Below are 27,364 nucleotides of genomic sequence, written 5' to 3' on the forward strand. Positions count from 1 at the left end.
TTATGAACCAGGCCACTCGGACGCGTCCAGGATGCTGGCTCCCACGGAGCGGAGGGCACTCCAGCAGCCAACCCCGGTCACCATACCCACCACCCCCCTGCGGCCAAGGGCCCCGGCCCCATCTCCCCAAAGAAGCACTTTCTTTCCTTTCTGTCACGATCTGTGTGCTGCTGCTTACCATCCCGCACATCAGCCGCCTCACACCGAGAGAATGGCCACTATAAATCAAGTGTGGCAGTGCGATTTGGGTGCCACACAGATGCCTGGTAGGCAGCGAGAACGCACTGCTCAATACGCAAGCCCTTGCTGGAAAGATCAGCCACTGTCTTTACCTGATGCGTTCACTAACTTAACATTAAGGATATTAAAATACACACTAGAGCCCTTTCTATCTTACATGGTGTGTGGCCGTCGATGACTCAGATGACACGGAGGACACAAGACAGTCTCCCGGGACCTGCTATTTGGGCCGTGCTTAAAACTTTATTTTTAAAACTCTGCAATAAGCTTCATCAAAGTTGAATAAATTCACGTTAAAAAAAAAAACTTCCACCTTTAATGTAGAATATTTTTACAGAAAATGCCTTCAAGTTTGTGCCTCTTCACCATAACCCTTCGCCAGCTTTGCCCATTCCCCTGCCCCTCCCCTGTGGCAACCACCAGTTACCAAATAAGTAAGTCATAGGGGTGAAAAGTGCCATGTGGGGAACAGTCAGTAATATTGAACGTCTAGACACATCTAGTAGTGAGCATGACCAAAGGTGTGTAATTGTTGAATCACGTTTTGTGCGCCTGAAACCAATATGATGCTGTGATGTCAATTGTACTCAAATAAAAAGTAATAAAGTGAAATAAAACAAAATGTTTTTCAGGCAAAGATTAAAACTCTCTTGGGGCACCTGGGTGGCTCAGTTGGTTAAGGGTCTGACTTGGGCTCAGGTCACGATCTTCTCATTCATGAGTCCGAGCCCCGTGTCGGGCTGTGTGCTGACAGCTCGGAGCCCAGAGCCTGCTTCCAATTCTGTGACTCCTTCTCCCTGCACCTCCCCTACTTCTCTCTCTCTCTCAAAAATGAATAAAAGGTAAAAAAAAAAAAAAAAAAAAAAAAAAAAAGGAAAAGAAACGGAAACTGCCATCCATCCCGGAGCCAGAAGCTCAGCAGGACTTAGAACCCCTGCAGGGTCCCCTTCCCGTCAGGTCAGGAGCCCAGGGCCCGCCCCTGCTTTCCTGGACGGGACTCTGAGGACACGGGCAGCTGCTGCAGGTCCAGGAGCAGGGCGCTCCCGCCCTCCAATGCGGTCTGGCCGGCAGCTCTGATACGGCCTCCCCCAACAGCCAGAACACACAGGGGACGCCGAAAAGGGGACACACTCGCCTGGACTCGAGGGGTCGGGAAGCAGACCCTCCTCGTCACAGGGAGGGGCAAAGCTCGTCTGTCAGCCGGCCTCCCCCCACCAGAGAGCTTCTCTCCCCTGGTCGGTTCCCTCCTTTGCACAGACCTCTGAAACCAGTGACCCCACCAACCTTGCTGTGCTTTAAAGATCAGAATTACCAGTTTCGAGGGGAGAAGAGCATATGTGGTTAATGTGCAGGAGCTCAGAGCAGGACTGCTACAGCCCAGTTGTCTGTGTCCCCTAAACACTCCTTTAGAGAGCCCCCCTCGATGTCGCAGTCTCGGGAGGGGGTCTTCAGGAGGTGACTTGGTCACAGGGCCGGGTCCTCCTGCTGGGGTCAGTGACCCTAGCAAGGAGGAACAAGATCACATCTCTGCTCTCCGCAGGCGAGGGCACAGCCAGAGGGCGGCGTCTGCCAGGGCCATACCCACAGACGTCCAGCCTCCAGAAGGGCGACGCAGCCCAGAACGACTAACACAAGGGGCTGAAGTCCCTGTGGAGACGGGCGCCATGATCCCAGCGGGGATGCAGGGGTGCCTGCACCGGGCACCCTCCCTCTGTCTTCCACTCCCTCCTCGGACCTCCGTGTGGGCAGCAGCGTCCAGGGAAAGAATGTGCCCGTCCAACCTGAGTGCTCCTGGTGCGGCAACGGACAAAACCACCTCCGACCCGCACTCTCCAGACACCTGCACACATGGCTCACTGCAGCTCGCTCAGAAGGGAGGGCACAGGAAAGGCTGGTGCACCACAGCCCTCGGGCACCTCCACCGTCCTGTGCCCAGCAGGAGATGAGCCTGGGGGGACCAGACCTTGCTGGCCGGAGGAAGGCCTAGGACACCACCCAGTTCTCACAGGGATGGCGGGCCTGGGGGGAGGGCGTGGACCCTCAAATCACCCTCATCATCAACCCCAACCCTGACCTAGCTTTTCAGGACCTTAATTCCTGGCTTCCAGAACCAGATCCCCACAGCAAGGGGCAGAGGTCCCGTGGCCAGGTCACCACTGCCACGGTGACCACGCCAACGAGCCAGCACTCACAACAGTAACGCGAGGGAAGCTCCAGGCCTTTCCTTCCTCAGTTCTGGTGGCTGCAAAGGGTTAGGCTGGACGTAACGATCAGCCGTAGACTGATATCAGCCCATCAGTTCTCTGACTGTACAAATGCACGTGCATAAAGAACTGAAGGTCGCTTGCAGACCTGTGCTGGATGAGAGCAGCACAAAATAATGAGAAACTGAGGCAGAGGCACGAGGAGGCAGGGAGGGCCCGGGGATGCAGGAGTGCAAGGACGCAGCGGGGTAGGGGTGCGTCGTGGGTAGACGGACGTATGGACAGGGTGGTGGGCAGATGGACACGTAACTTCACAGACGTCCTCGGTCATGAGAGCCGGGGTCCTCGGGGAGCAGGTGGGCAGTTCACACTCCAGGAACAAGCCCAGACCCTGCTCAGTGGCCAGGGGGCTGTAGGGTGGCTGCACACTCACAGTAACACACTCGACCCCCAGGGCTCTGCAGACACAGGAGCAGAGAGGGGCCGCTCTCCTCCACGGACCTGGCTTCTCCCTACAGGGCTTTGGAAACACGGCGCAGGCCACAAGTGCGGCAACCCCTCGCGCCACCTGGAGCCCTCTGTGCCCCCGTGAAATGCAGTCCTGGGGTCAGTGTGCAGACAAGCCCAGCACCGTGACGATCCTCCCACCCTCTCAGAGCATGAGCCTGCTCGCAGGGCTGAGCGCTCCCTGCGAGGTCATTTCAGTCCCCCGCCCCCCAGGTTGGCACACTCGGGGTGTCCTAGTCAGCTTTCGGGGGAATCACGAAGTCCCTGGGGGAGACGCACCCAAGCCACGTTCAGCCCCGAGCCACAGAACCGGACGTCTCTGAACCGTAAAGCTCCGTCAGTAAACACCTCCACGTGCCCTGCACAGACGCGCCTGCCCCGGGGTGAGCGGAGCGGCAGCCCCGCTTCTGTTCACTTCCAGCTCGCTTTCTCCAAGGGGCGACACTTCTCTACTTGGAGCAAAGATGCCAGCGAGGCTAGCGTCAGGCTCTCGGGGTTGAGAGTAAGCCACGTGGGGAAAACCAGTTTGGGTCTGAAAACTATTGATCCATAACCTTTCATTCTGGCAGTAATTAAATAGCATGACTTGGACTCTAATAAAGTAATTTTCAGTTTATGAAATAAAGCCCTTTTTGGCAGATGAGGATTTTTGTTTTCTGTCTTCATTTGGTGGACAGGGAAAGAAGCATGCATCACTGGCCGCAGAGATGCGGGCAGGGCATCACTGGGGCACAGAGACAGGAGCTGGGGCATCACGGGGGCACGGAGACACAGGTGAGGCATCACGGGGGCACAGGGACGCGGGTGGGGCATCACTGGGGCACGGGGACACAGGCGGGGCATCACTGGGGCACGGAGACGCGGGTGGGGCATCACGGGGGCACAGGGACACGGGTGGGGCATCACTGGGCCAGGGGGACGCGGCTGGGGCATCACGGGACTGTGCAGATGCGAGCTGGAGGGCTACCAGGGACACAGGCTCAGCACGGAAGGCTTCCGGGCTTCTCCGCTGCCGTTCCCACTGGGTAAGGCACATGGCAAGGTTTCCCGTCTGCACCCCTCGGGCTGAATAAATAATTTCAGTATCTGGGTAAAAGATACTTATGAAATATTTGGTCTTTGAAAGAAGTGGCATTTTACCCTTAGCCTAGTCTTCATGTGCCATTCACCTGACATTCTGAAAACCATGGAGGTAAATTTCCCGCTTAACTGGACACCTTTCTGGCAACAAAGCCATCAGGCGCGCTTGCCCATGTCGTCTGAAGCTCCAGAGGCCGAACTGGCCCCCTCCACTGGCGCCGTGGTCCACACGGCTTGTCTGGAACCGTATGTGGTAGGGAAGTCACACACAGGGTAACCGTGGTGTCACGTACTGAGAAGGGACATATATCTGCGTCCCAGCTAAGTATTTAGCAGCTGTGTGACAACATGATATGTCACGATACCCGTTTCCTCACCCACAAAATGGCGCCATGTCCTCTACCGCCCAAGACAGTGGAAGGACTCCCCAAAAATCACCGTAATTTTAAACTGAGACAGCGAAGAAACACAGGTGTGATGCCCACTGTGACTGTAGAGCTTAAATGTGACACCAGTGGCATCGCCATGTGCAGAGCCTCAGGACTCACACCCGCTGGGCATGCAAGTCACAAATCAGAGGTTCACTCGCGCTCAGGGACCACGGGCCTTCCGCTGACACCAGTTACTGGGAGCCACTTCCCCGACACGGGTCGGTGGGAAACACAGCACTCTCACAGATCTTCCCATATGTGCCCATCATGAAATTTAATGCTTTTACTTTAATAATTTATTGTCAAATTGGTTTCCATATAACACCCAGTGCTCTTCCCCACAAGTGCCCCCCTCCATGACCATCACCCTCCCCCCCTCCCCCTCCCCCTTCATCCCTTGGTTCCTTTTCAGTATTCAAGAGTCTCTCATGATTTGCCTCCCTCCCTCTCCCTAACTTTCTTTTCCCCCCTTCCCCTTCCCATGGTCTCTTGTTAGGTTTCTCCTGTCAGACCTATGAGTGCAAACATATGGCATCTGTCCTTCTCTGCCTGACCTATTTCACTTAGCATGACACCCTCCAGGTCCATCCACCTTGCTACAAATGGCCAGATTTCCTTCTTTCTCGTTGCCATATAGTACTCCATTGCGTATATATACCACATCGTCTTGATCCACTCCTCAGGTGATGGACATTTAGGCTCTTTCCATGATTTGGCTATTGTTGACATTGCTGCTATGAACATTGGGGCACATGTGCTCCTATGCATCAGCACTCCTGTATCCCCTTGGGTAAATCCCTAGCAGTGCTATTGCTGGGTCATAGGGGAGTTCTGTTGATAGTTTTTTGAGGAACCTCCACACTGTTTTCCAGAGGGGCTGCACCAGTTTACATTCCCACCAACAGTGCAGGAGGGTGCCCGTCTCTCCACACCCTCGCCAGCATCTATAGTCTCTTGATTTGTTCATTTTAGCCACCTGACCCGTGTGAGGTGGTATCTCAGTGCGGTTTTGATTTGTGTTTCCCTGATGATGAGTGATGCTGAGCATCGTTTCATGTGCCTGCTGGCCATCTGGATGTCCTCTTTGGAGAAGTGTAAGGTGCACCTGGGGGGCTCAGTTGGTTGAGCGTCTGACATCAGCTCAGGTCATGATCCCACCATTTTTGGGTTTGAGCCCCACATCGAGCTCTGTGCTGACGGCTCAGAGCCTGGAGCCTGTTTCGGATTCTGTGTCTCCCTCTCTCTCTCTGCCCCTTCACCACTCATGCTCGGTCTCTGTCCCTCAAAAATAAAATAAAACATTTCTCAAATTCATTTTGTGAGTGAAAACATACGATATCTGTCCTGCCTGACTTGTTTCACTCAGCATAATACCCTCCAGTTCCATCCACGTTGTTGCAAACGGCAAGATTTTGTTCTTTCTCATTGAGAAACTTCACAGAAGACCTTGGGGGAAGGGAGATAACAAAAAATAGTTTCCAACAGAGCAGGAGGCCAACCATAAGGGACTCTTAAGTACAGAGAAGAAACTGAAGGTTAGCAGGGGGCGAGGGACAGGAGGGAAGGGAAATGGGTGATGGGCAATGGAGGGCACGTGTTGGGACGAGCACTGGGTGTTGTATGTAAGCGATGAGCCACGGGAATCTACCCCCAAAACCAAGAGAACACCGTGTACACTGTATGTGAGCCAATCTGACAAAAAAAATTATATTTAAAGAAAATAATAAAATAAAATAAAACACTGTAGAAATTTTAAGCTTTTTAAACCCTCAGCTCTGAGGAAACCGGGGACTTAAGTGGACCGAACACAAACATTCCTGCTATTTCAACAACTGTGTTCCCTCTGCCGTTTGAGCTCAATGAGCCAACGGCCCCAGTGGGCGTCCGTGTTCCAAAGGCCGACTCACTGCAGAGCCCAGCAACGTGTGATGAACGCCCCCCACAGGCTTCTAAAACCTCACGTGACCGCGCACTCAGACTCCACATCCAAATGACAGGATAAGGGTATCTGTCAACCCATGTAGGTCTGGTAAACCAAATACCCTCTCACCAACATTAAATCCTACCCAAGGTTCTCCTTAGCCCACATACAACGGGGCCCAGGAGCCCGGGCCCCCGGGTGAGACCCTCGGGGACTCGCGGCGCAAAGGCAGGGACCGGTGGTAGAGCAGAGCCAGCTCGCAGCGGCTGGCGAGGGCAGGCGGCCACGAAGTCCTCGCAGACCCACACTCAGGAACGAGGGGCGGGGCCCGTCGGGCACAGACACCAGGGCCTCCCAGCCGGCGCCCACTGTTACACACCGACCAGCATCTCAGTGCAACGCCCAGGTCAGGAGCACACACGGCCTCGGTGAACGACACAGTGCGCATCAGCAAACACACAAGAATCAGTTCCACAACCTAACGGAAAATACTTCACATCTTTCCACCCCAATTTTTACACACAGATCATTTCACACTGTCCATCCCGTCAAGTAGAGGCATGACGCAGCCGCCTGCTCAAGGCTCCGTCCTGCTGCGTAGCCTGAACAAGCACATCTGCCCGGCTCTTGGCCTCCCCCCGCGGCGCGGCCACCGTGAAGCCGCTGCGCTGACCGGCGACCGAAGGAAGCCCGACTGCCCGAGAAGTAAACGTCCCGAACCTCCTCGCGCTCCAGTCCTCACGGTCCGGGAAACACGTACCCACACTCGTGGAGGGCTGCCCCGATGTGTGAGCTCCTACTGGGTGTGGGTAAACCGAGCCCCCACGTTACGAGACGCGAGACACCCGCAGAGAGAGAACCAGCCGCTTGGGCTGTGAGTCACGCACCGCAGTGAACCAACGTGCCGACGTCCACCAACCTCGCCGTGGATACTGCCTATTACAACCTAAACACGGGTTAACTTTAGTGCGTAAAATAGCCAATCATAATAAAATGATGTTTGTGAAGAAGTCACCGCTCAAAAAAGGTTCTAAACCGCACAGGAGCGAGCACCACCTTGGACTGTTTTAACTGCCAGCCAGCTGGGGTCCAGACACAAGGGAGCTCCGCACTGAAGCGAAGCAGACCGTAGATCGCCTGCCTGCCCTCGGCCCCCCACACGGGCGCGGAGACCTCCCTGCCGCTCCAAGAAAGGCTGGTGCGGGAGCCGGGTACAGGACGCTGCTACTGCGCCACCAGCCACCCGAGCGGGCCGCCCCGAGCCGGTCCCCCCGGCAGGTGCTCGATCTGCGCGCACTCACTCCACAGCGGGCTCCCAGAGAGGGGGCACGCCGACGGCCAACGAAGGGTCAAACAGGGGCCCCAGAACCAAGAAAGGGAAGCGGGTGGAAGCAAGCGTGATGTGCGACAACGCACAGAAGAGCCTCCGGGCGCATCTGGTTGCGCAGGCTGCCCGCGCTGCCTGCCGCCGAAGCTCCGCGGAGAACCCCATGGAGACGAAGGCCGCTCGCGGCGCCGAGAGTCCCCTCAGCTCTGCGCCTCTTCGGCCAAAACCAGCACCAGTCACCAAACACGGAGAGAAGATGACGTTTGTCTTTCCTGTGTCATCCAGAGAAGGGCGACGTACACACCAGATGGCACTCCTCACGCTTCGCTCCGAGTCCCGTTAGGGACATTAGTTCCGGGACAGGGACAAACACCTGAAAACACGTGTGTCTCCTTCCAGGGACGCAGCCGCAGCACGCGTTAGTGTACGGCGTTTCTAAAATAACTAAAAATCAAACACCGAACTGCACAATAGCCATGGCTCACCCCGAGCTGTCCGCCTTTTTAACTGTGGAAAACACACATGACATAAAATTTACCATCTTGACCATTTTTTGGTGTAGAGTTCAGGGGCACTGGATACATTCACGGTGCGCACAGCCAACGCCGCCATCCATCTCCAGAACGTTTCCATCTTCCCAAACGAAACTTTCCCCAGTCCAGCGCTGATCCTAATAAAAAATGCTGCCATATAACCACTAAGATGAAAAAAATGGCCATTCAAGTTGATAAGGAACCTCTATGTCCTTAAAATGCAAAACCGATAACCATGCCATCTGAGTCTGAAGACGTTTCCAAACAACCTCTCCTAAATAATCAAGCCGCTCAGACACACTGGATCACATGACATGGTAAAAGCCAGAATTCACACGGCTTTCAGGTCTGAATGAACGGAACCTTGGAAAGCGTTATAATTTCTGCTGACTCTTCTTTCCTCTCAGTTGATACAATCCCATCCCCTTCCCGCACCTAATGTCCATGCCTTGTGTCTTCTAGAACTGACTTCTATAATATAAAAATCTTCAAAGAAAAAAAAGTCCCCTAGCCAAAGTCCTCAGTATTCAGGTCTTACCATGAGGCTACTTTCTGGGTTCTAAAAGCTGGCTCCTTGGATTTTTATAGAAATCAAATTAAACATCTCAATTTGGCAGAATTTCACATATTAACTTAAACTTCTTATATAACAAACTAAAAATACAGAATGCTCATTTCAACATTTAAAATCCAGTTAGACTCCCAGAGAATGGTATTAGCTTTTAATTCACTTTTTGATGCGGCCCAGAGACTCACCTGGAAGACATAAACGGACATGGAAAAACTAATCACTCCTTTAAATTGTGCGGCCTCCCATATTACTGATGGGCACGGTTTGCAAAACTCTTTGGTACTTCACATGGGACCTGTTCGTGTATTTTTGTTACTAACCAAGACTTCTGAAATACAAAAACAGGCTCAAAAACTACCTCGCCGTGTTCTGGATGAACTCCCCAGTAAGGAAGTGTGCTCCGAGTCACAGCCAATGTATGTGTGAAAGTGACAACAGCGCAAGGACGACTCTGAGTACTGTTTTTGAAAAATAATGGACGTGGTGAGTTAGTCTGTCCATGATCACAAGTAAAAAGTAAAGACCCTCTTTTTCCCCATATACTCAGTATTTTACACGGAATGCATAATACACAACAGTAAGTCATTGATCACTTAGAATGAGATTTCAAGAACCCCACTAGCTGCTTAATACGCGGTTTATAATAAAAGTAGAGTTTATCCCAACACGTTAAATTCTTCTGACTCTCAAAGAGTTCGTCGTGGCTCGTTCTGGCAAAGCTGGACAACGTGAGGAGTGACAGCAGGCCTCTGCTCCGCTCCCAGCACAGGCGCCCCGGGGCGCGGACGGACGGACCTGACAGGACACAGCTGGCCCCAGGAAGGAGACATTCTCACGGAACTAGCCCTTGGCAGAAAAGAGTGTTGTGTATCTTTTCTTTGGTGAAAATGCCCTACAGTAAAAACCCCGCTGGGGAGAGTAGTTAAGACAAAGACCCACAGGATAACAAACTCCGTGCGATCTTCATGTTTACATGTGTACTTGAAAACAACGAAGTTCCAAAGGTGTCTTTTCCAGAGTTTTCCCCATCATGGTTCCTAAAAGTAATATAAACCACCTCATTCACAACCTCCAGCCGTCAGGTGGCTGAGGTCTCCTGCGGCAAGACGCCCAGCCCCTTGCTTCGTCACCGAGACCCTCGAGGCCGAGAGAGCGTAACTCCTGGCCAGTTCCCACAGGGCCCGCAACCGTGCGGCCGGTCCCGGGGTCTTTCCTTGGTAAGAACAGCCCACAAAATCAACAACTTCGAAACTCAGATATTCAACTTTCAAAGACAACCACCTTCCCTTAAGAGTCTAAGGCAACAACCATCTAAATATATTTACTTTGTCAAAGAGGAACAGATCTCTGAGCTCCGGCTGTCACTCACTGCAAAACCGAACAATCTAGGTTTTCGCTTGTTTTAGTCAACATACGATCTTGTACTAGCAACAGCTAAAAACACAAGGTATCTAAATTATGCAATCACATTTCTCAAATTTTCCACTGAGAGAAAACCCATGAGCTCACATGAGAAGAACAAAACATATTTACCTGTATTCCTGTCCGGTAAGATGCAGCAATGCTTCTGCAGAATGCCAGGCAAAACCTGTTTCAAAACACACAAATAACATACATGTGGTTATCGTCCAGGTAGAGAGAGGTGTCTCATTAACGGCAGCCAGTGTTCCTCTAATAAGGTTGTTCAGTGCTGCACATGGCCGTCACACCCAGAACTGTCTAACAAACTAAACAATACAGAAAAATGTCGATGACCTACATTTTTCATCAAAAAGGTTAATCAGGGAGGTGCGCTGTTATATGTGCTCTTCCAGAACGGTAATGCATATCTACTTCTCGGAGGCCCCTAATGCGGCCTGAGAGCGTTTTGAAAGCTGCACTCAGGGCGCTCCTACAATAAGGCAAATGGGCCCGCCAATTTTTGTGATGGCTTCTAGAATATTAGACGCAATTAGAGCCTGAGGATGGAGACCCACACAGCGGCAGCGTCAGGGGCCTGCCGTGTGGGATCCAAGCACAGATGCTCTGGATCTACAGTGAGTCGCAAAAAGGAATGTGGAAGAAAAAGACTCTATTTACATTCACGGTTTGGTCTGAAATGACGAAGGAAGTACCTTATTCGATAAGGAAGGGAAGGTGAAAATAACAGAAAATAGCCGCCTCCCCAGAAAAGCGCGGTGTGAGGCCACTAAGCGCGAAGCGCAGACCGGGGATCCGCAGTGGGAAGGCCGCTGCGGGGCTCCTGGTTTGCTCTGACCCGCTCGGAGCAGAGGCTGAGCGCGTCCATCCTGAGCTCCACCTGGAAGCTGCCCCCTTCCACAGCCCTCCGTGATTACACCCAGCCCAGACTCTCAGCCCAGAGGCAGACGTTACTTGTCCCGGAGCAATTACTTAGTGGAGAGGGAGGGGGATGGAGGAGGACCTCGGGGAAGGCAGGGCGAGGCAGAGAGACACAAGGGGAGACAGGGGGAGACAGGGGGAGACAGGGGGAGACAGGGGGAGGCAGGGGGAGGCAGGAGGAGGCAGGGGGAGGCAGGTAGCACCAAGCCCAGCGTCTGCCCTTGACGGCCTTGCAGTGCAGCCAAGCACACAGCCCGTTCTCCCAGGTGGGACTGAGGGCCACAGAAAAGAGCCCTCCCTCCACACCAAGGAAGGAATGATTCACACCCAAGTATAATCAGCTGCAGACAAAACGGTATCACCATTTTTTTTACTCCAAACAAATCTAAGAGACAGAAAATAAAGCAATAATCAAATAAGAACCCAGTAAATACTGTTCAAGATGTGGAATTAAAAGTTCATCAAAGACGTTCTTACTCACGTGGAGCTCACTATTGAGCTGGGACACAGAACAGCAGCGGGACAATCAGGGACTGTCAGGCACCAAACCGGTGTCCACACCTAAGCGTGTTCTCCAGTCAGCCAGCTCCGAAACTGGGTCATTCTGACACTGTTCTCTCCCTCACAGTCCGATGAGGAGCAAGCACACACATGTGCACACATCAACACACGTGCACGAATGCACACACACACATGTACCAGGAAGCGGCCACATGTGCACACGCACACCCTGGGCTCCCTGTGAATCTTCGTTCTCTCTCATCCCAGGGTAGTACGCTTACTCACTGCTTTTTCCAGCACTTTCCAAAACCCTTACAAGTTAACACCAGCCCTAAGACACAGCCTCCTTCCCAAGAAAGGAATGATCCAGTCAGATGGAAGAATGTCTGAGTGGCCTGCTGGGAGCCTGTGCATGGAGGCCACCACGTTGACGGCCTGCCACGTCTCCCGCATGACGGGCTGGGAGGCGGCACGTGCAGGCCACCAGGATGACATCCTGCCACGACATGCAGCGGCGCTGACCTGACCACGGAGCCATCCTGCGTCCCCTCCTCCTGGGAACACTCAGTGAGGTTGCAGATCTGGTCTCTCTACCCCCAGGGAAGTCATCCAACAGCCGCTTCTGGGTGAAGGTGTCTGAGGAGCGCGTGCCAGCTGCTGTGGCACCGAAATGTCCCCAACGGGAGGGCACGCGCTCCCCTAGTGTCAGTCTGAGCTCCAACTAACAGCGCGCCTTCCCCAGCAGCAGTGGATCGGCGAGGCCCCGCCACCACCGCGGCACTGGCCAGGGTCCCATCCAGAGATGAACACAGGTGACATAACAGAGGCCCCGCAGACAGTCACAGCGCAGGAACCAGGGGTGTGCGTGAGGCAAGGCCAGGTGCCCTGTCTACACCTCGGGCAGGAAGGGAAGGGGGGCAGGCACTGAGCTACTCAGCTAGGCTGGCCCTCAAGAGACAGGCGCCTTCTACCCTTTGTCCCGAGCTGAGCCTTCACGTGCCAGGCTAACCCCTCAGGCCCCCAGCTGAGCCCTCCCGTCCCCGGCTGTCCCCGGCTGACCTCTCCCATCCCCGGCTGACCCCTCCCGTCCCGAGCTGACCCCTCCCGTCCCCGGCTGACCCCTCCCATCCCCGGCTAGCCCCTCACGTGCAGCAGCTGCAGACACTAGCCCCTGTCTGGTCTGCGGTTCGAGGCAGTGCAAGCACTGGAAAGACCCCAGTGGTAACACGGGCTTCCTCAGAGTCCGATTCCAGCTGGTGGGATGAGAGGGGGCACACACTCCTCAGGGACTCTCCAGACAGGAAGCCCCCTTCCTGGGCCCTGAAATGCTAGGGCCCTCGAAGCCCCCTTCCCACAAATGTCATCAGCTTATTTGACAAGTGATTCTAAAAACAAGCCAGAGTGGCTCCCACGCATAGCATCCCCCCCACAACTAACCCTCAACAGGCCTCTGCCCCTGACCCTGCAATTCTCCCCATCCCAGCCCGACCGACAAGGCCACTTGCTCATTCCAGGGGCCCACCGAGGCAGCGCTCGGCCCACCCTGGCCACCGCAGTCAGTGTAAACAAGCCTTGTGGCTCTTTTCACGTGGCCCCAAGCAAGACAGCACACGGGCCCAGAGAAATCACAAGCAGACACAGAACTCACTTGTGACTTTCCTGAGGGCAGACAATCTGAATTCAAAAAAGGCACCCATCCCCAATCTTGACAAGCTCCTCCTTGCTACGGCCACAGGTGAGACACTGGTGCTTGCCTCGGCAAGTGCCACAGCCTCACACCTCTGCTCGCCACCGGCTCGGGCTGGGCCGGGAAGGGGTGGTGTTGTGGGACCCACAGGTGCCTCACTTCCTCCCTGAGGCCCCCGCAGAAAACAGGAAAAGGGAATGGAATCACCTGGCCTGCCCCACGGCACCTGTAAAGGCTCAAAGCCCCTAACCTGCCTATTGCAGGGGAGTACTGACCGTGGAGAATACTGGGGTGCCACACCGCACCCCACAAGCCGCGGGGCTTAGACAGAACACACGCGTGAGCACCTGCCCACGTGATCACAAGCATGACACCCGCAGCACATGCTCTTGGAAACTGCTGCTGCCTATGTCCTCCACGGCCTGTGTCCAGAGTCTTCTGACTCACGATCCATCCTTCAAACATCAAGTTCAAGCTTTCACTCTGCCCTGTATCTAGACTCCTCTCTGGCAGGGCTAACCCGAGCAGGGATTACCTGACGCATCAGGTCAAGAGGGCTAGAGGCTCAGACCAAGTGCTGCTGATCCAATATGGCACTGACTGGCCACACAGGCAAAGTGAGTAAAAGTAAGTGAAATCAATTAAAATTCGAAACTATAGTGCCCGGTCTCACTGTCCACACTTCAGGAGCAAGGGTGGTGGTGGCCCCCATACTGAATGGCACAGACACCAAATATTTGCATCATTTTTCAGAAGAAGAAAACAAGGTGTATAGGCAACATCCTGCATCAACTATACCCACAGATAAAAATAAATTTTTAGAGTTGCTGTTGGTCCTCACACCTTCTCCCTCCATCCAGGCAGAAGCCTGTCCGTCCCTGTGTGGTCATGAGAAGCTGATGTGGACTCAATGAGCCACATGGGCTGGAGGCCCTCGCAGCCTTGTTTCCTGTGGCTCAAGGAACAACCTAGCGCTGTGTCCTTTACATCTATGAAATAATACCGCGCAACACGACGTGCTCCATGGGACAGCCAGCCTCAGACACACTTCATGGCGCGCAGGGAGCACGGAGCACACAGACTTGCTCCAGTACCTCTTCCCGGTGAATGAGCTGTGAGCGAAGAGCTGCAGGGATGTCCCTACAAGACGCTGTGTCCGCCACTCTCACGAAATGAGCCAGCCAGGCGTTCAGCCCACAGGCCAGACCGCGGATTTGCGCGTCTCCTGTACCTCGAGGGGGGCTGAGCAGCAGTGACGAGCTTAGGCACCTGCCGCGGGGCACACGGCCAGACAGAGGCCGACCCCCAGCCCCGCACTCGCCCTGGGGTCCTGCACGCCACCCGTGTGCTCAGCTCCTGCCGGGTGAGGATCGCGGCTGTGTCCAGGGTGGCCCCTCGCAGCTGCTGGCCGGAGAGGTGGCTGTCGCACACACACACAGCATGCCCGTCAGCTCATCTCCAATGGACACACGTCAGGGCGGCTGTGAGGCTGAAGGGAGCACGCATGCATCCCCACTTGTGGAAGGGTGGACTGGAAGAGGAAGGCCCACAGGCTGGACACGGCCCTATTCCTGGTGAGTCAGGCCGCGGTTACACACACCTCAGGGCACGCGCACGTGGACCGGGCAAGCCTCCGCCACCAGCAGCCTCGTCGGCAGCAGGCGAGAGGTGCAGGGGTGCCTCGTAAGCCAGCAAACCAGCGTCACCACACTGCCTGCGTCAGCGCGAGGCAGGGGCTTGTAAGCACAGACCCCCGCCCCAGCCCCACGCTCGCCCACGTCTCCGGGCCGGCGACCGAGCTCGGGAGGCCCGTGCACACGCAGCGCCCGCAGGTAATGATGCGCGCCGTGCTCCTGAAACGTGTGCCGGCGGATCGCACGTAAACGCTTCCTACCTCAATGAGAGGAGGGACAAGGGCACTTTGGGAGGTGACGGACACGTTCATGGCCTTGACTGTACCAATGGTGGGTGTGTATGTCCCAACTACCCAAACTATTCAAAAGTGTGGTTTCTGTGTATCAATTATATCACAACAAAGCTCTGGAAAAGGATTTTGTTCCAAATTTTCAATAAATTTCTCTTATGCCTTTCAACACACAGGTGCACAGACACAGAACCTATGTTTCTACTGAGTGACACTGACTCTCCTCGGCCAGGAGTCACACTCAGCAAACCTTCAGCACACAGGTTACGCCTCAAGTAAACACAGCAGTATATCCAATTAGCCTGTCCCACCGACGTGACTGGAAGTGGGCAGAGCGGCTGAGATAAAACACAGAAGAGTGTGTGAGCACACATGGAAAGGATTTCAACAGGTGCTTGACAGATGAGGAGCAGGAAGGGGCAAATGAGGGGGCTCAGGAGGTTAAGCGTCTGACTGTTGATCTCAGCTCACATCAGGATCTCATGGTTTGTGGGTTCGAGCCCCACGCTGGGCTCTGTGCTGACAGAGCTGCCTGGGATTCTCTCTGCCTGATCCCTGCTCATACTCTCTCCCTCTCTCTCAAAATTAACAAATAAACTTTAAAAAAAAAACAGGAGCAGAAAGGAAAGCCACAAATCTAGGGTCTGGCTGTGTCAGAGAGCTCTCGGCGAGGGCCCAGCACCAGAAGTTTGGGGCTCGGAAGCACATCGTGGCTCCGGGGCGGGCACGAGCAGCCACACTGGAGTGTGTGGTGCCCAGGTCCCCCTCCCGCAGCCACGGGCGTGAACCAGAGGCAGCAAGCGCACGGGCGACGGGAGGGGTCCTGGGCCGAAAGCAGGATCCAGACACAACGCTGGGGTGCCGGACGGTGCTGCCTCGCACCTGCTCCGCCTTCTTCCAGAAGGAGGACCCTGACCTGTCACCTGCCCACCCCCACCCTCCCCAGGTAGGAGACCAGAATATCCTTCTCTGAATAATGAAAAAAGCCAAGAGAAAATACCTCCTATTAGCATAGGCTTTCAATTAAAACTGGCTTGCCACCAGATGTGCGTGGAAAATTCCACCAGCCAATAAGCCGCATGTACTCACCACAAACCAACTCGGCATAAATGTTTAATGCCTTGCACTTAATGAAGACTCACAGCTGAGGATTATCATGCACTTAAAGCCCCCCCTCACATTCAGGGTGACTAAGAACAACAGAGTCAGAGGAAACAGAGCCATTACCAAAACAGGAGAACATTTTAAAATAATGGTAATACTGCAGAAAGACAGAGAAGAGACTCTGTCCATGACCCAAGAACAGGATGCCATGCTTATAAAAGGGAAATACACAGAACAAGAAACAGCTTTTGGAAATTAAAAAAGAAAAAAGGAAAAGGAAATTTTTAAAAAGTAGTTGAAAACCAAACTCAAGGAAGTCTCCCAGAAAGTATACAGAAAAATCATACAGAGAGTCAGGAAAAAAGAGACAACAGAGAGTTAGGTGGTCATCTCCTGGGGGGGGGGGGCAGGGGGCACGCCAGCTAGCCAACGGGAGGTCCAGAACAAAAAGGCCAGGAAAGAAGACACAGTGTCACACACAGTCGTGACCCCCACGTCTGAACGGCGTCATTTCGGACCCAACAGGCCCACTGAGCTCCTGGCACCGTCAGTATAACGTGACGAGCCTAAGCATCACCATCCTGAAAATCCAGAACAAAGAGTCCCAAACTCAACCAAAATACTAAATACTGGAAGCTAGACAATGCAGAAACGGTGTTCTAGAAATTTCAAGGGAGAAGCAGAAGACCCCGCCAGACAAGCAAGGTGTGAAACGGATCGCTTTGTTAACGACCCCACTGGACGTGTGGCAGGAGCGGCCCCAGAGCCCGAGGCCCCCCAGGGAGGCGAGGGCCACGCTCTGGTGAGGGTCCCCACGTGGCGCCCGACCGCGGTCCTGGGAAACGAGGGGGCGCGGAGGACACATGCATGCTGAACACACGGGAAAGACGGATGCAGACGTGAAGATGGGAAAGAGCAAGGCTGGCGTATGTTTTCACAGGCACCCACCAGTAAGATGTCACTGAAACCAGAGGCGTGTTCCACAGACTGAATGTGACCTAAGTACTAACCATATCAGGACATAAGGGACACTGAGCACAGGGGGAGGGGGCGGAGAGGCTGTACCTTCCACACGCCAGAGGCAGCACGGGGAGGGGACAGGTCTGCAGGAGGCAGCGGGGGGGGGGGTGGCGGTCACATGCCTCATAAAACCCCTTCACTTTTTGTATGTGTACACACACAGCTCACGTGATACTAAGATTAATGTACACAAAATAACGTGTGGCTAGTCTGCACAATGATTTCTACAATGACAGGAAAACACTACAAAAATGTCTTTAAAGACATTTATTTTTTTAATGTTTGTTTATTTTGAGAAAGAAAGAGAAAGAGAGAATGAGAGAAAGAGAGAAGAAAGAAAAAGAAAGAAAGAAAGAAAGAAAGAAAGAAAGAAAGAAAGAGACAAAGATTGAATGGGGGAGGAGCAGCAGAGAGCGAGAGCGAGAGCGAGAGCGAGAGCGAGAGCGAGAGCGAGAGCGAGAGCGAGAGCGAGAGCGAGAGCGAGAGAGGGAGGGGGAGGGGGAGGGAGAGGGAGAGGGAGAATCCCAAGCAAGCTCCACACTGTCAGCACAGAGCCTAACCCAGGGCTCCAACTCACAAACCATAAGATCATCACCTGAGCAGAAACTGAGTCAGACACTCAACCGACTGAGCCACCCAGGTGCCCGCCCCTGTCCTTAAAATGACCAAAACACCTATTTGAAATGAAAGTACTTCCACACATTTTTATAGCTTTCTCATTATAATTTAGACACACTTGAACTCAGTCGTTACCTCATTCAAAGCACACATCCAGTAAACCAGGATAAAGGCAAACAGCAGGAGCAAGAACAAAACACGAGCCAAGTCTGGCCCGATGCAGAGTCACTTTACAACAAAATGTTCACAAAGAACTATACATAAGGAGTTAGGGCCAATGCTGCTATTTAAACCTCAGTAATCCAGGCAGCGAGGCATCAGTCAGAGAACGGACAGCACATCGGCAGAACGGAAGCACCGTCAACGCATCCCCGGCGAAGGGGCTCCAGCAGCACAGCGGAGCAGACACCAAGTCTTCACCGCGAGGGCATCCACGTGCAAAACAAGGAATCCAGATGCACAACTTCCAGCCTTCCCAAACTCAGCGCACAGGAGATCACAGATTAAATGTGAAAGACAAAGTCAGGAGTCTCCTCGCACATAACACAGAAGACGACCCATGGGTCTACCCGGCCCTGCCCAGCTCGCTGCGCCCAGGGGTGCTGCGTGAAGGTGGCGCGTTGGCGGGGCACCCGGGACCACCCTGTGAGGGCCCCACCCCAGGTTCTCCCTATGCACTCGGCTCAAAATTCTGGAAGCTTCCTTGGTGCTGCTGTCGGGGTGGAAGCGCCTCCTCACCGTCCCTGAGGATTTAGAAAACTGCGCTCCGCTCAGAGCAGCCTGCCTCTCGGGTCTCAGGAAGGAGTCAACTCTCTCACTTCCGAAGTCTGACAGCAGAGTCCTGTCCCACGGACGGGGCTGGCGGGGGCACTCGGCCCAGGAAGTCCCAGCACGCACAATCTGTACAAACTGTACCTGTTACAGAGAGAAAAGGACTAAGAAAGTTGCAGATATTTCCATTCTTATAGAAGAGACCATTTAACTTCATTTTATAGTAGAACATTTATCTCAGTTTAAAAATAGCAGAAATTGGCACGTAATGAGTTTAGACTGGCTGTTTCACAACGCTGGCTCACACATTTGTTTGTCTGAGTATCAAGAACTACTGACTGGCAAAGTCCAGAACTCAGGAACTAATTAAGAGCTTACAGTCCTATGAGCAGCTTCGAAATGGCATGACAATTTAAATTATGAGAACAAACATCATTCCTCCCCTTGTGTAAACAAACCATCTGAAAAGCAAAGAGGGACTTAAATCACGGTCACCCAGCCTCCCAGATGACAGGCTGTGCCTCCTGACCGCAGGGTGAGGGGCCCCAGAGACTTCAGTCCACAGCGGTGATGGACGCGGGGGCCACTGATGTCCCGCAAACGTGGAGGGCTTTAAAGGGCTCCGTTATTCACACGAAAATGCTAATAACTGTCTTCTCTGAAAGTTCAAGAACAGCCAACATCTAATGCTGTGAAATGAACCCCTCCCCCAACAGCCCCTCCCTGTCATGTGCCCAGGAGCTTGGAGCGGAGCAGAGTCCACCCGGGACCCCCAGAAACACATGGCCCTGGGTTCCCCGTGAACCTTCCCCTTGACCAAGCCTCCGCCTGAACTGGGGCCCTCTGCCGGCACAGGAAGGCCCCCGCCGTGGCTACCGGCCCCTTCCCAGTCTCCTCACCGAACCGTCACCTACCGTCTCAGCTCTGGGTGTCGAGGACACAGTTCTTCCCCATCCCCACCTGAGTCGTGGTCCGGAGCCCCCAAGCCCCACCCCCAGATCTCAGGGCCACCGGCACAGCTGCCTGCTATGGTTACCACTCATACGTCCAATGGGATTTCAGAATTACCAGGCCCCCAAACAAACGACCCCCGTCCGCATGTGACCACGTCTCCACAAACAGTGCCGGCACACCGACCCAAGCCGGTCCTCAGGCCCTGCCTGCAAGCCTGCCTCAGCCTCGGGCAGGGTCTCACACGCCCCGCTTGGCCCCGGCCATGCTACCACCAGCCTGATTAGTCCGTCGTCCTCCTGACTAGCCTGCCTGCTTCCCCTCTAGTGGCCTCAACTTGTCTTCACACACAAACCAGTACAACCTCCGAAGCCAGTATGGGGGTCATCGTGGGCCCGGAACACTCTGATGAGTCCTCAGAACACTTGGTCCCTAAATGCCCCAAAGCCTCAAAGTTGTGTGGCAGGAGGTACTGACCTCAGCCCCACGCAAGAGCCCTGTACTGCTCTTCCACCGGCCACGCGTACCCCAGGGCCTTTGCACATGCTGCCCTCTGCTGGCAATCTCTCCTCCAGGACGTCCTCACACATGGCCACAGAGACACTGGAGATTGTGGGACTCTCCCACAAGCTGTCCGGACTTCTCGACGTCATGGCTCTACATCTGCTCTTCTTCTCACTACCCTGTGCTCCTCCTAGTTCACACGGCCTGCCCCCACCTCCTCCTGTGTCCTCCCCCGCAACCTCCCACTGGAGAAAGTGGTAGGTCACCCTGTAACCCCAGGGCCCAGAGGGGCCTTGACGTGGGTGTCTGCCGAAGTATCCCGCACTCGGACACATGCGTAACGGTCACTAGCCTCAGACCCGCTGCCCCTAAGAAACCGCAGGTGCGTGGCTCTGTGTCTGCTGTGGATCCCAGACGCCAAGGGCTCCTTTCCAGCTGTTCCCAGGACAGCACGGGGCCGCGTGAGGCCCTTGCAGGACTGCCCTCTGCAGATGAATATGGGGCGCAGCAGAGCTGAGTAACCTGTGGCTCTCGGGATGCACAAATCCAGCAGCACTCACAGTCCGGGCCTCGGGCTTGCCTCTCACACTCTGACACCATATCCTCGGCGATCTCAGGAAACCTCCATGATGCCCCCACTTTAGCAGTAAACTGAGGAAGGGAGACATCATGTGACTGCTGGCCATGTCACAGCTCGGCCAGACCCTTCTGGCTTTAGAAACAGAACTGCTGCCACCGTGGCATGAGCTGACCTGGCCTGGTGACCGCCTGTCAAATTCCCACTTCCAACTGTGGCTTCCGAACCCTGCGCAGAACACGCAAAAGCCATGACTGTGCCGTGGCAGCAAACCGTCCCCCGGTGCCTGGGGGCAGACACACAGACAAAGCTTGCTGACTGCGTCTGTTTGGGGCTGGCCCCTCGGGCTCACCACAAGGAACGCAGCACCTCCACCAGCACCTCCTAGGTGCAAAGCACAGTCCCACGGCCACCCCTGTAATGAGAAGCACACGTGGGGAGGAGGCAAGAATCACTTTAGTACCACGACTACACCACCCACCACAATATCCACCACGCCGCCGACTGATGGTCACATCTCCCAGCGCAGCAAGAAAGAGGCTGCAGGCCAGCACTGTGCGAGCAGGTGGCATCCTCTCAGTTCATCACGAGGGGGACCCCACCTTCCAGGATGCCCTGGGGAGGGACACAGGGGACCGGTGCTGTGTCACTCACAAGCTGTCCCCGAACTGGGGCACCTAGCGCAGAGGTGGAGAGACACACAATCCCCCCAAAGACAGATGGGAACAAGCACACACAGACACACCGACACATGGCCAGGAGGCCGGTGCTCAGCCACGACCAAGGCATCTCCCTTCACAGGCTGAATCCGCCCAGAAGGCCCCGCCACAGCTGCCGGGGCCCCACGCCCGGGGCCCACGTCCTTACCAGAGACACCAGGGCTGTGGCCCCAGTCGGCCCTCCCCTCTCACGTTTCTCCTGTTTCTGCACTGGAGACAAGAGCGCATGCTGGTTCCATCCATTTAATTAAATTTAATTAAATTTATTTACAGCATAAGACAATTTGAGTGCATGGAGCACATGTAAGTAAGATAAATCACAAATGCACGTCCGTTTCATCGATCATCTCGGCATGGCTCAAACGCATGAAACAATTCTTGGGGATTATTCCAGAAAGATTTTCTGCCTTTCTACTCAACGGAGAGCAATACTGTAGTGGTTGGGAGCGTCTGGAGAAACTCAGCACCCGGATACCAGGATACGCACACGTGCATGCATGTGTGCACACGTGTGGACACATGCAGACAGGCTTCTCGGCCCCCATCCACACATGAACACACCCGGTGGCTGCTGGCGGCCGGGCTCTCCGCTCCATGAGGGCGCGGGGCTCCCCACCCCTCCCGGCGGCCAGGCTCTCCACTCCCCATGGGCGCCGTGCTCCCCACCCCTCCCGGTGGCCAGGCTGTCTACTCCACATGGGTGCCGTGCTCCCCACCCCTCCCGGTGGCCAGGCTGTCCACTCCACATGGGCGCCATGCTCCCCACACCTCCCAGCAGCCGGACTCTCTACTCCACATGGGTGCCGTGCTCCCCACCCCTCCCAGAGGCCGGACTGTCTACTCCACATGGGCGCCGTGCTCCCCCCCCCTCCCGGCGGCCAGGCTCTCCACTCCACATGGGCACCGTGCTCCCCCCCCCTCCCAGGGGCAGGCTCTCCACTCCACATGGGCGCCGTGCTCCCCACCCCTCCCAGAGGCCGGGCTCTCCAGAGTGCACCCTCCCGACGCCCACCCCTGTCCTGCACCCTCTGTGTTTCTGCGATCCTTGCCAACCCCTCACTGGTGGCAGCAGCGTAGCACCCTTGTGTTATCACGCGTGGCAGACACTCCCAGCCCCACTGCAACCCGCCACGTGCCTCACCTTCCACCGCCAACCCTATGCCTACTTGCAGAAGGACTCACGCTAAGAGCAAAGGGCTGCCCTGCGGAAGCTTCCACCCAGGCCACCCAGGAGCACAGTCACGGGCAAGCAGGGAGCCCCTGTGGGTTCTCAGTTCTGCAGGTACCTGACCAAAGGCGGCACTGGGTATATCACTATGCAGCCTAACCTTTTGGATGTTCAGTTCCTCAGCCCCACCCAGTGACCTTACTCTACTTTTCTATTGAAATACTGTTCCAAATTAAGCTTGAATACAACACCCTCCCTGACTCCTTCATGCCACAAAGGCACGGATCACCTTCAGCTTTCAAAGGCTGTCACCTGCCAGCGGTGCCTCACATCGTGCCTGGCGACAGGTGCAGCCCCCCGCGGATGGGGCGGTGTCCTTCTCACGAATCTGCCCCCAAGGAGGACGCCCCACGCGTGCACCCAGACGCGCACCACAGGGCGGGTGGGCTGCAGGCCCGCAGACCCCCAGGCACAACAGCAGGAGGGGGCAGAAATGCCAGCGGAGAAGCTCCGCAGTCAGGAAGGCCGCTCCTAGGGCTCCGCGGAGCCAAGCACGCAGCGGGTTTTCAGGCACAAAGTCTGAGGGGTCAGGCCCGGCAGTAGGGGCCCCAGGGTCCAGGGCGAGGCTGGGACAGACCAGTTGGCACGAGTGGGTAAGGGCAGCAGCGTCAAGCTCAAGAGCAGGGGGCACGTGCGAGCAGAGCTGCAGGGTCTTGGGCCCAAAAACCAGAGACCGCCACCAAGTGTGCGCCTGGGAACGAGGCCTGGGGGCCACAGGGGGCAGGGGCAGGGACAGGGTAGCAGGGCCCCGCCGGGTCCGATCTCTCCGTGCTCTCCGTGTGGGACACACACTGTGGGCTGAGGGAGGCTGGGAGGTAGGGACAGAGCACAGGAAACGGAAGCACACAAGATCTTACGCAGGGCTGGAGCACTGAAGCGTATTTACCCAAAGAAAGCAAAAACACTAATTTGAGAAAATACACGCCCCCTGATGTTTAAGGCATCATTATTTACAGTAGTCAAGATGGCTGTCCGTCCACACAGAGAGCCTGTCCATCCAGTTTCCATCCGTCCAGAGTGTCCATCCATCTGTAGTGTCCATCCGTAAATGAATGAAAAAATCAGATGTGGATTATACATGCAATGGAGTATTAGCCATAAAACAGAATGAAATACTGCCTTTTGTGACGACACGGATGGCGCTGGAGTATAATGTTAAGCAAAATAAGTCAGCCAGAGAGAGACAAACACCACATGACTTCACTCCTGTGTGGAATTTAAGAAACAAAACAAGCAAGCAAAAGGAAAAAAGAAAGAGACAAGCAGAGAAACAGACTCTTAACTCTAGAGGACACACTGATGGTCATCAGAGGGGAAGTGGTGGGGACACAGGCGATGGGGTGAACGGTGCACTTGTCGGGAGGAGTACCAGGTGTGATGAATCATATTCTGTCTGAAAGTAACAGAACAGTGTTTGTGGACTATACTGAACACACACACACACACAGAGGAAAGATTTTGAGGGGCTTCCTATTTCTAAACTTCCATTAGAGCTCAAAATTATGTTTTCCAAATACTATTTCCATGGGAGGAAAAAACAGAGTTTCAAGGTCAAACATTGTGAAGGAACACAGTATTAGTCACACGCTTATCTTGGTGACTGATGACAGTTAGCATATTAAGGACTCTAAAAATTCCTGCACAAAAAAGGTCAACCCTGATATGGGATGTGTGAGGTACACGCTCCATTACTGGTTAAACTCTGGTAACTTTCCTTAAATGTTTCTATCAGAAACCAAATGTCTCAGGGTCATCGGTCTCAATGTCTGTACCGCTGAGTGACGGACATGGGGTGAGGGTCATGGTCACGGTGACCCAGGCCAGCCCTGCCTGGCTCTGGCTCTGCCTCCTGCAGACACACACGACACCCAACAACGGGTCGTGAGATGCCAGCAAGAGGCGGGGGCGGCTGCGAGGGGCGAGTTTTCAGGCCATCAAGGCTCGCCGGGCGGTGGGGACAGGGTCCTGCTCTGGAAAGCTATTCTACAGAAAGGAACAGAACCAACCCACTCTATCAGCATGGTCTACACCACTCACAAGATCAGCTGGCAACATGGGGACACACAGGAGACGCAGGTTAAAGAAAGTGGCATGACACTGCCATGCCAGGCTGAGAAGGAGGGACAGACCTCAGCACTGCCATCCGGCAACTCAAAGCGTCACTTCGGAGAATGTCTTCTACAGACCGAGCAGAGACGCTGACAGGGCCACCCCCACCCAGCAGGAACAGCCGTGGCCAGGGCCGGGGTCACCTAGGAGGGGGGCCACGCTGTCAGTAACGCGCGAAAGGAAGGAAACAAACCACACCGAGCCTCAGTCCGTCGCCGCAGGGAGTGAAGCGCCGCTGAGCCGATGGCGGAGTGTAAGCACTCCGTGTGTCCGTACACGTACGTGCGTTCGGGTAGGGCTTTCTCACTCGAGAGGTCTTTGACTGCCTTCACTAGTTTCTGCATTAAAGAACCATTTCAACCATTCCAGAGAGATGGCTGGACTGGAGGGTGTTACTTGAGCAATGGTATCAAGACTGCAGCGCCCAGAACGGGCAAAGGCAGGTGAGTCCTTCTCTTAAACACTGCATACTCCACACACCACGGGGGGCTCGCACAGGGGAAGGACTCAAACATTTCTGCCGAATAAATCAGGGGAGGGGGCTGGAGGATGCGGGACCGGAGAAACGAGGAATAGAAGAGAAACCAGATCCTCTGGTGAAGCATCCGACCGCCAGCCAAATTATAGGGGACAAATGTCTCATATAAAACTGAGGGACGAATGAGATTCATGGTCACGCAAAGCCCATGTAGACCTATTACCACTGGAGAGAATTATATAACTCAAATAAAGGTGGTCTATTAATTTCTGACAAGTAAAAATCCCCATTGGTTGTATAACTTTGCTGAATTGTTTTAAAAAGGAATATTCTACTTTAAAAGATACAAGATTCAATTTATTACCAAAGTCACACTGCGCGTCATTTTTGCAAGTTCTTTAGCTTTGTCGTTTTAGCTGTGTAGATGGAGGTGGACGGCTCTTACTCGTTTACTAAACCACGGGCCGAGCACCCACCGGGCGTGTGCCATCCAATGAGAGAGGACACGGCGTGACCAGCCACCAAGGAACAGCGCGCCACAGCCACGCGTGGCGAGCCCCCTACCCCGACCGCGGAGGGAGGGACCTCTCCGGAGCTGACCCGGAGCTGAGCCCAGGCACCAGAGGTGTCCCGCCTGACGTGGGGGCACACACTCCCCTCAGCAGAGGCCCCTGGGTGCAAAGTCACCCGCAGGGCTGACCAGGTCACCAAGACTGGGGCGCGGTGCCACACGAGCCGGGCGCCGGGGACAGAGCCCTGTGTGCGGGTCTGGAGGCTGCCCCGGGCACTCCAGGCACACAGGCGCGCAGGGGCCCAGAGGCGGCGCTCAGGCGGGCACTCAGGCGGGCACGCGAGGCGCACGGAACTGGGGGAGGGGACGTGCTGACCCGGAATGCACAGAGAACTACCGGGCGCGGGGAGGGGGCAGGAGAGGAGCCAAGCCCCCAGTGAACGGAAAGCCCAGGCGGGAAGGACGCTTCCCCGCCCCCTGCCAGAGGGCGAGCACAGGAGGACCCTGTGTTCTGCGTGTGAAACGGAGCGTGTGGCTGGCGGAGCGCAGGGGTGAGGGAGCGGTGGGCGGCCTGGGGCGCAGGGTGCCACCAGGGGAGAGGCGGCGCGGGAGGGGGGGCGTTTGGACGGCACAGAGACAAGGAAGTGCGGGGAACAACGTGCGTGCAAAGTGGAGACTGTGGGGGGGGGGGCGAATTTTAATGGGCAGGACGGGCACGGATATGCGGCTTTCCGTAGCAGAAACCCTCTCTCTCGGGCACGCAGTCGGGGGGGAAGATGACAGACGAGGAAGGGAGCGGGGTGAGGAGGCAGGCGGCAGCGGCTGAAGGCACTGATCAGCAGACTCACAAGGACCTGTGTCCCTAGGAATGGCCCTGACGGTAAGATGACCCCGCTGGAGGGAGAAACCACAGGTGTCCACGGACGAGGTTCTGTGTCAACAGAGAGTGTCTCCCAACCAAGTCTCCGCTGTTCCTGGGGCAGGAGGCGGCCCTCACAGGACAAACAAAGTGGAGGCTGGCGCGCCTGTGTGGGACAGGCGGTGCCGCCCGCGAAGTTTACTGAAGGGCACCTCCGGGACGGGTGCCATCCGCGCGCATTCCTGTGCTCCCCCAGACGGCCTGACGCCTTGTGAACATTACAGCAACGCATGGCCACCCCCTCAAAGGCTGACAGGTGACCTGACCCTGCAAGTAACTTCTGAGAGCAGAGTCCCGCCGCCAGCGCCCCAGGGGTAAGCTTAGATTCCCCCAGGCGTGTTCCCCCCCCTCAGCGTCCCCGCCCCCTCAGCATTCCCACCCTCTCAGCGTCCCTCCCCTCACTGTTCCCGCCCCTCAGCGTTCTCACCCCCTGAGCGTCCCCGCCCCTCAGCATTCCCACCCCTCAGCGTCCAGCCCCCTCAGCATTCCCGCCCCTCAGCGTTCCCGCCCCTCAGCGTCCCCGCCCCCTCAGCGTCCCGCCCCCTCAGCGTTGCCGCCCCCTCAGCAGTCCCACCCTCTCAGCGTCCCT

The 27,364-nt window shown here is 55.3% G+C and overlaps 1 protein-coding gene across 1 annotated transcript in view; it reads right to left on the reverse strand.

The window, feature by feature from the left end:
- The window catches only part of DLGAP2 (DLG associated protein 2), a 648,525-nt gene that overhangs the window by 494,917 nt on the left and 126,244 nt on the right, over positions 1 to 27,364 (reverse strand). The window contains exons 3-4 of the mRNA XM_029933318.1: positions 18,747 to 18,923; positions 10,348 to 10,402 (exon numbers count right to left, since the gene is read on the reverse strand). Coding sequence (XP_029789178.1) covers positions 10,348 to 10,402; positions 18,747 to 18,923 — 232 coding nt within the window. The remainder of the gene's footprint in view (positions 1 to 10,347; positions 10,403 to 18,746; positions 18,924 to 27,364) is intronic.

This window comes from Suricata suricatta, chromosome 1 (genome assembly GCF_006229205.1).
Source record: "Suricata suricatta isolate VVHF042 chromosome 1, meerkat_22Aug2017_6uvM2_HiC, whole genome shotgun sequence".
Lineage (NCBI taxonomy): Eukaryota > Metazoa > Chordata > Mammalia > Carnivora > Herpestidae > Suricata > Suricata suricatta.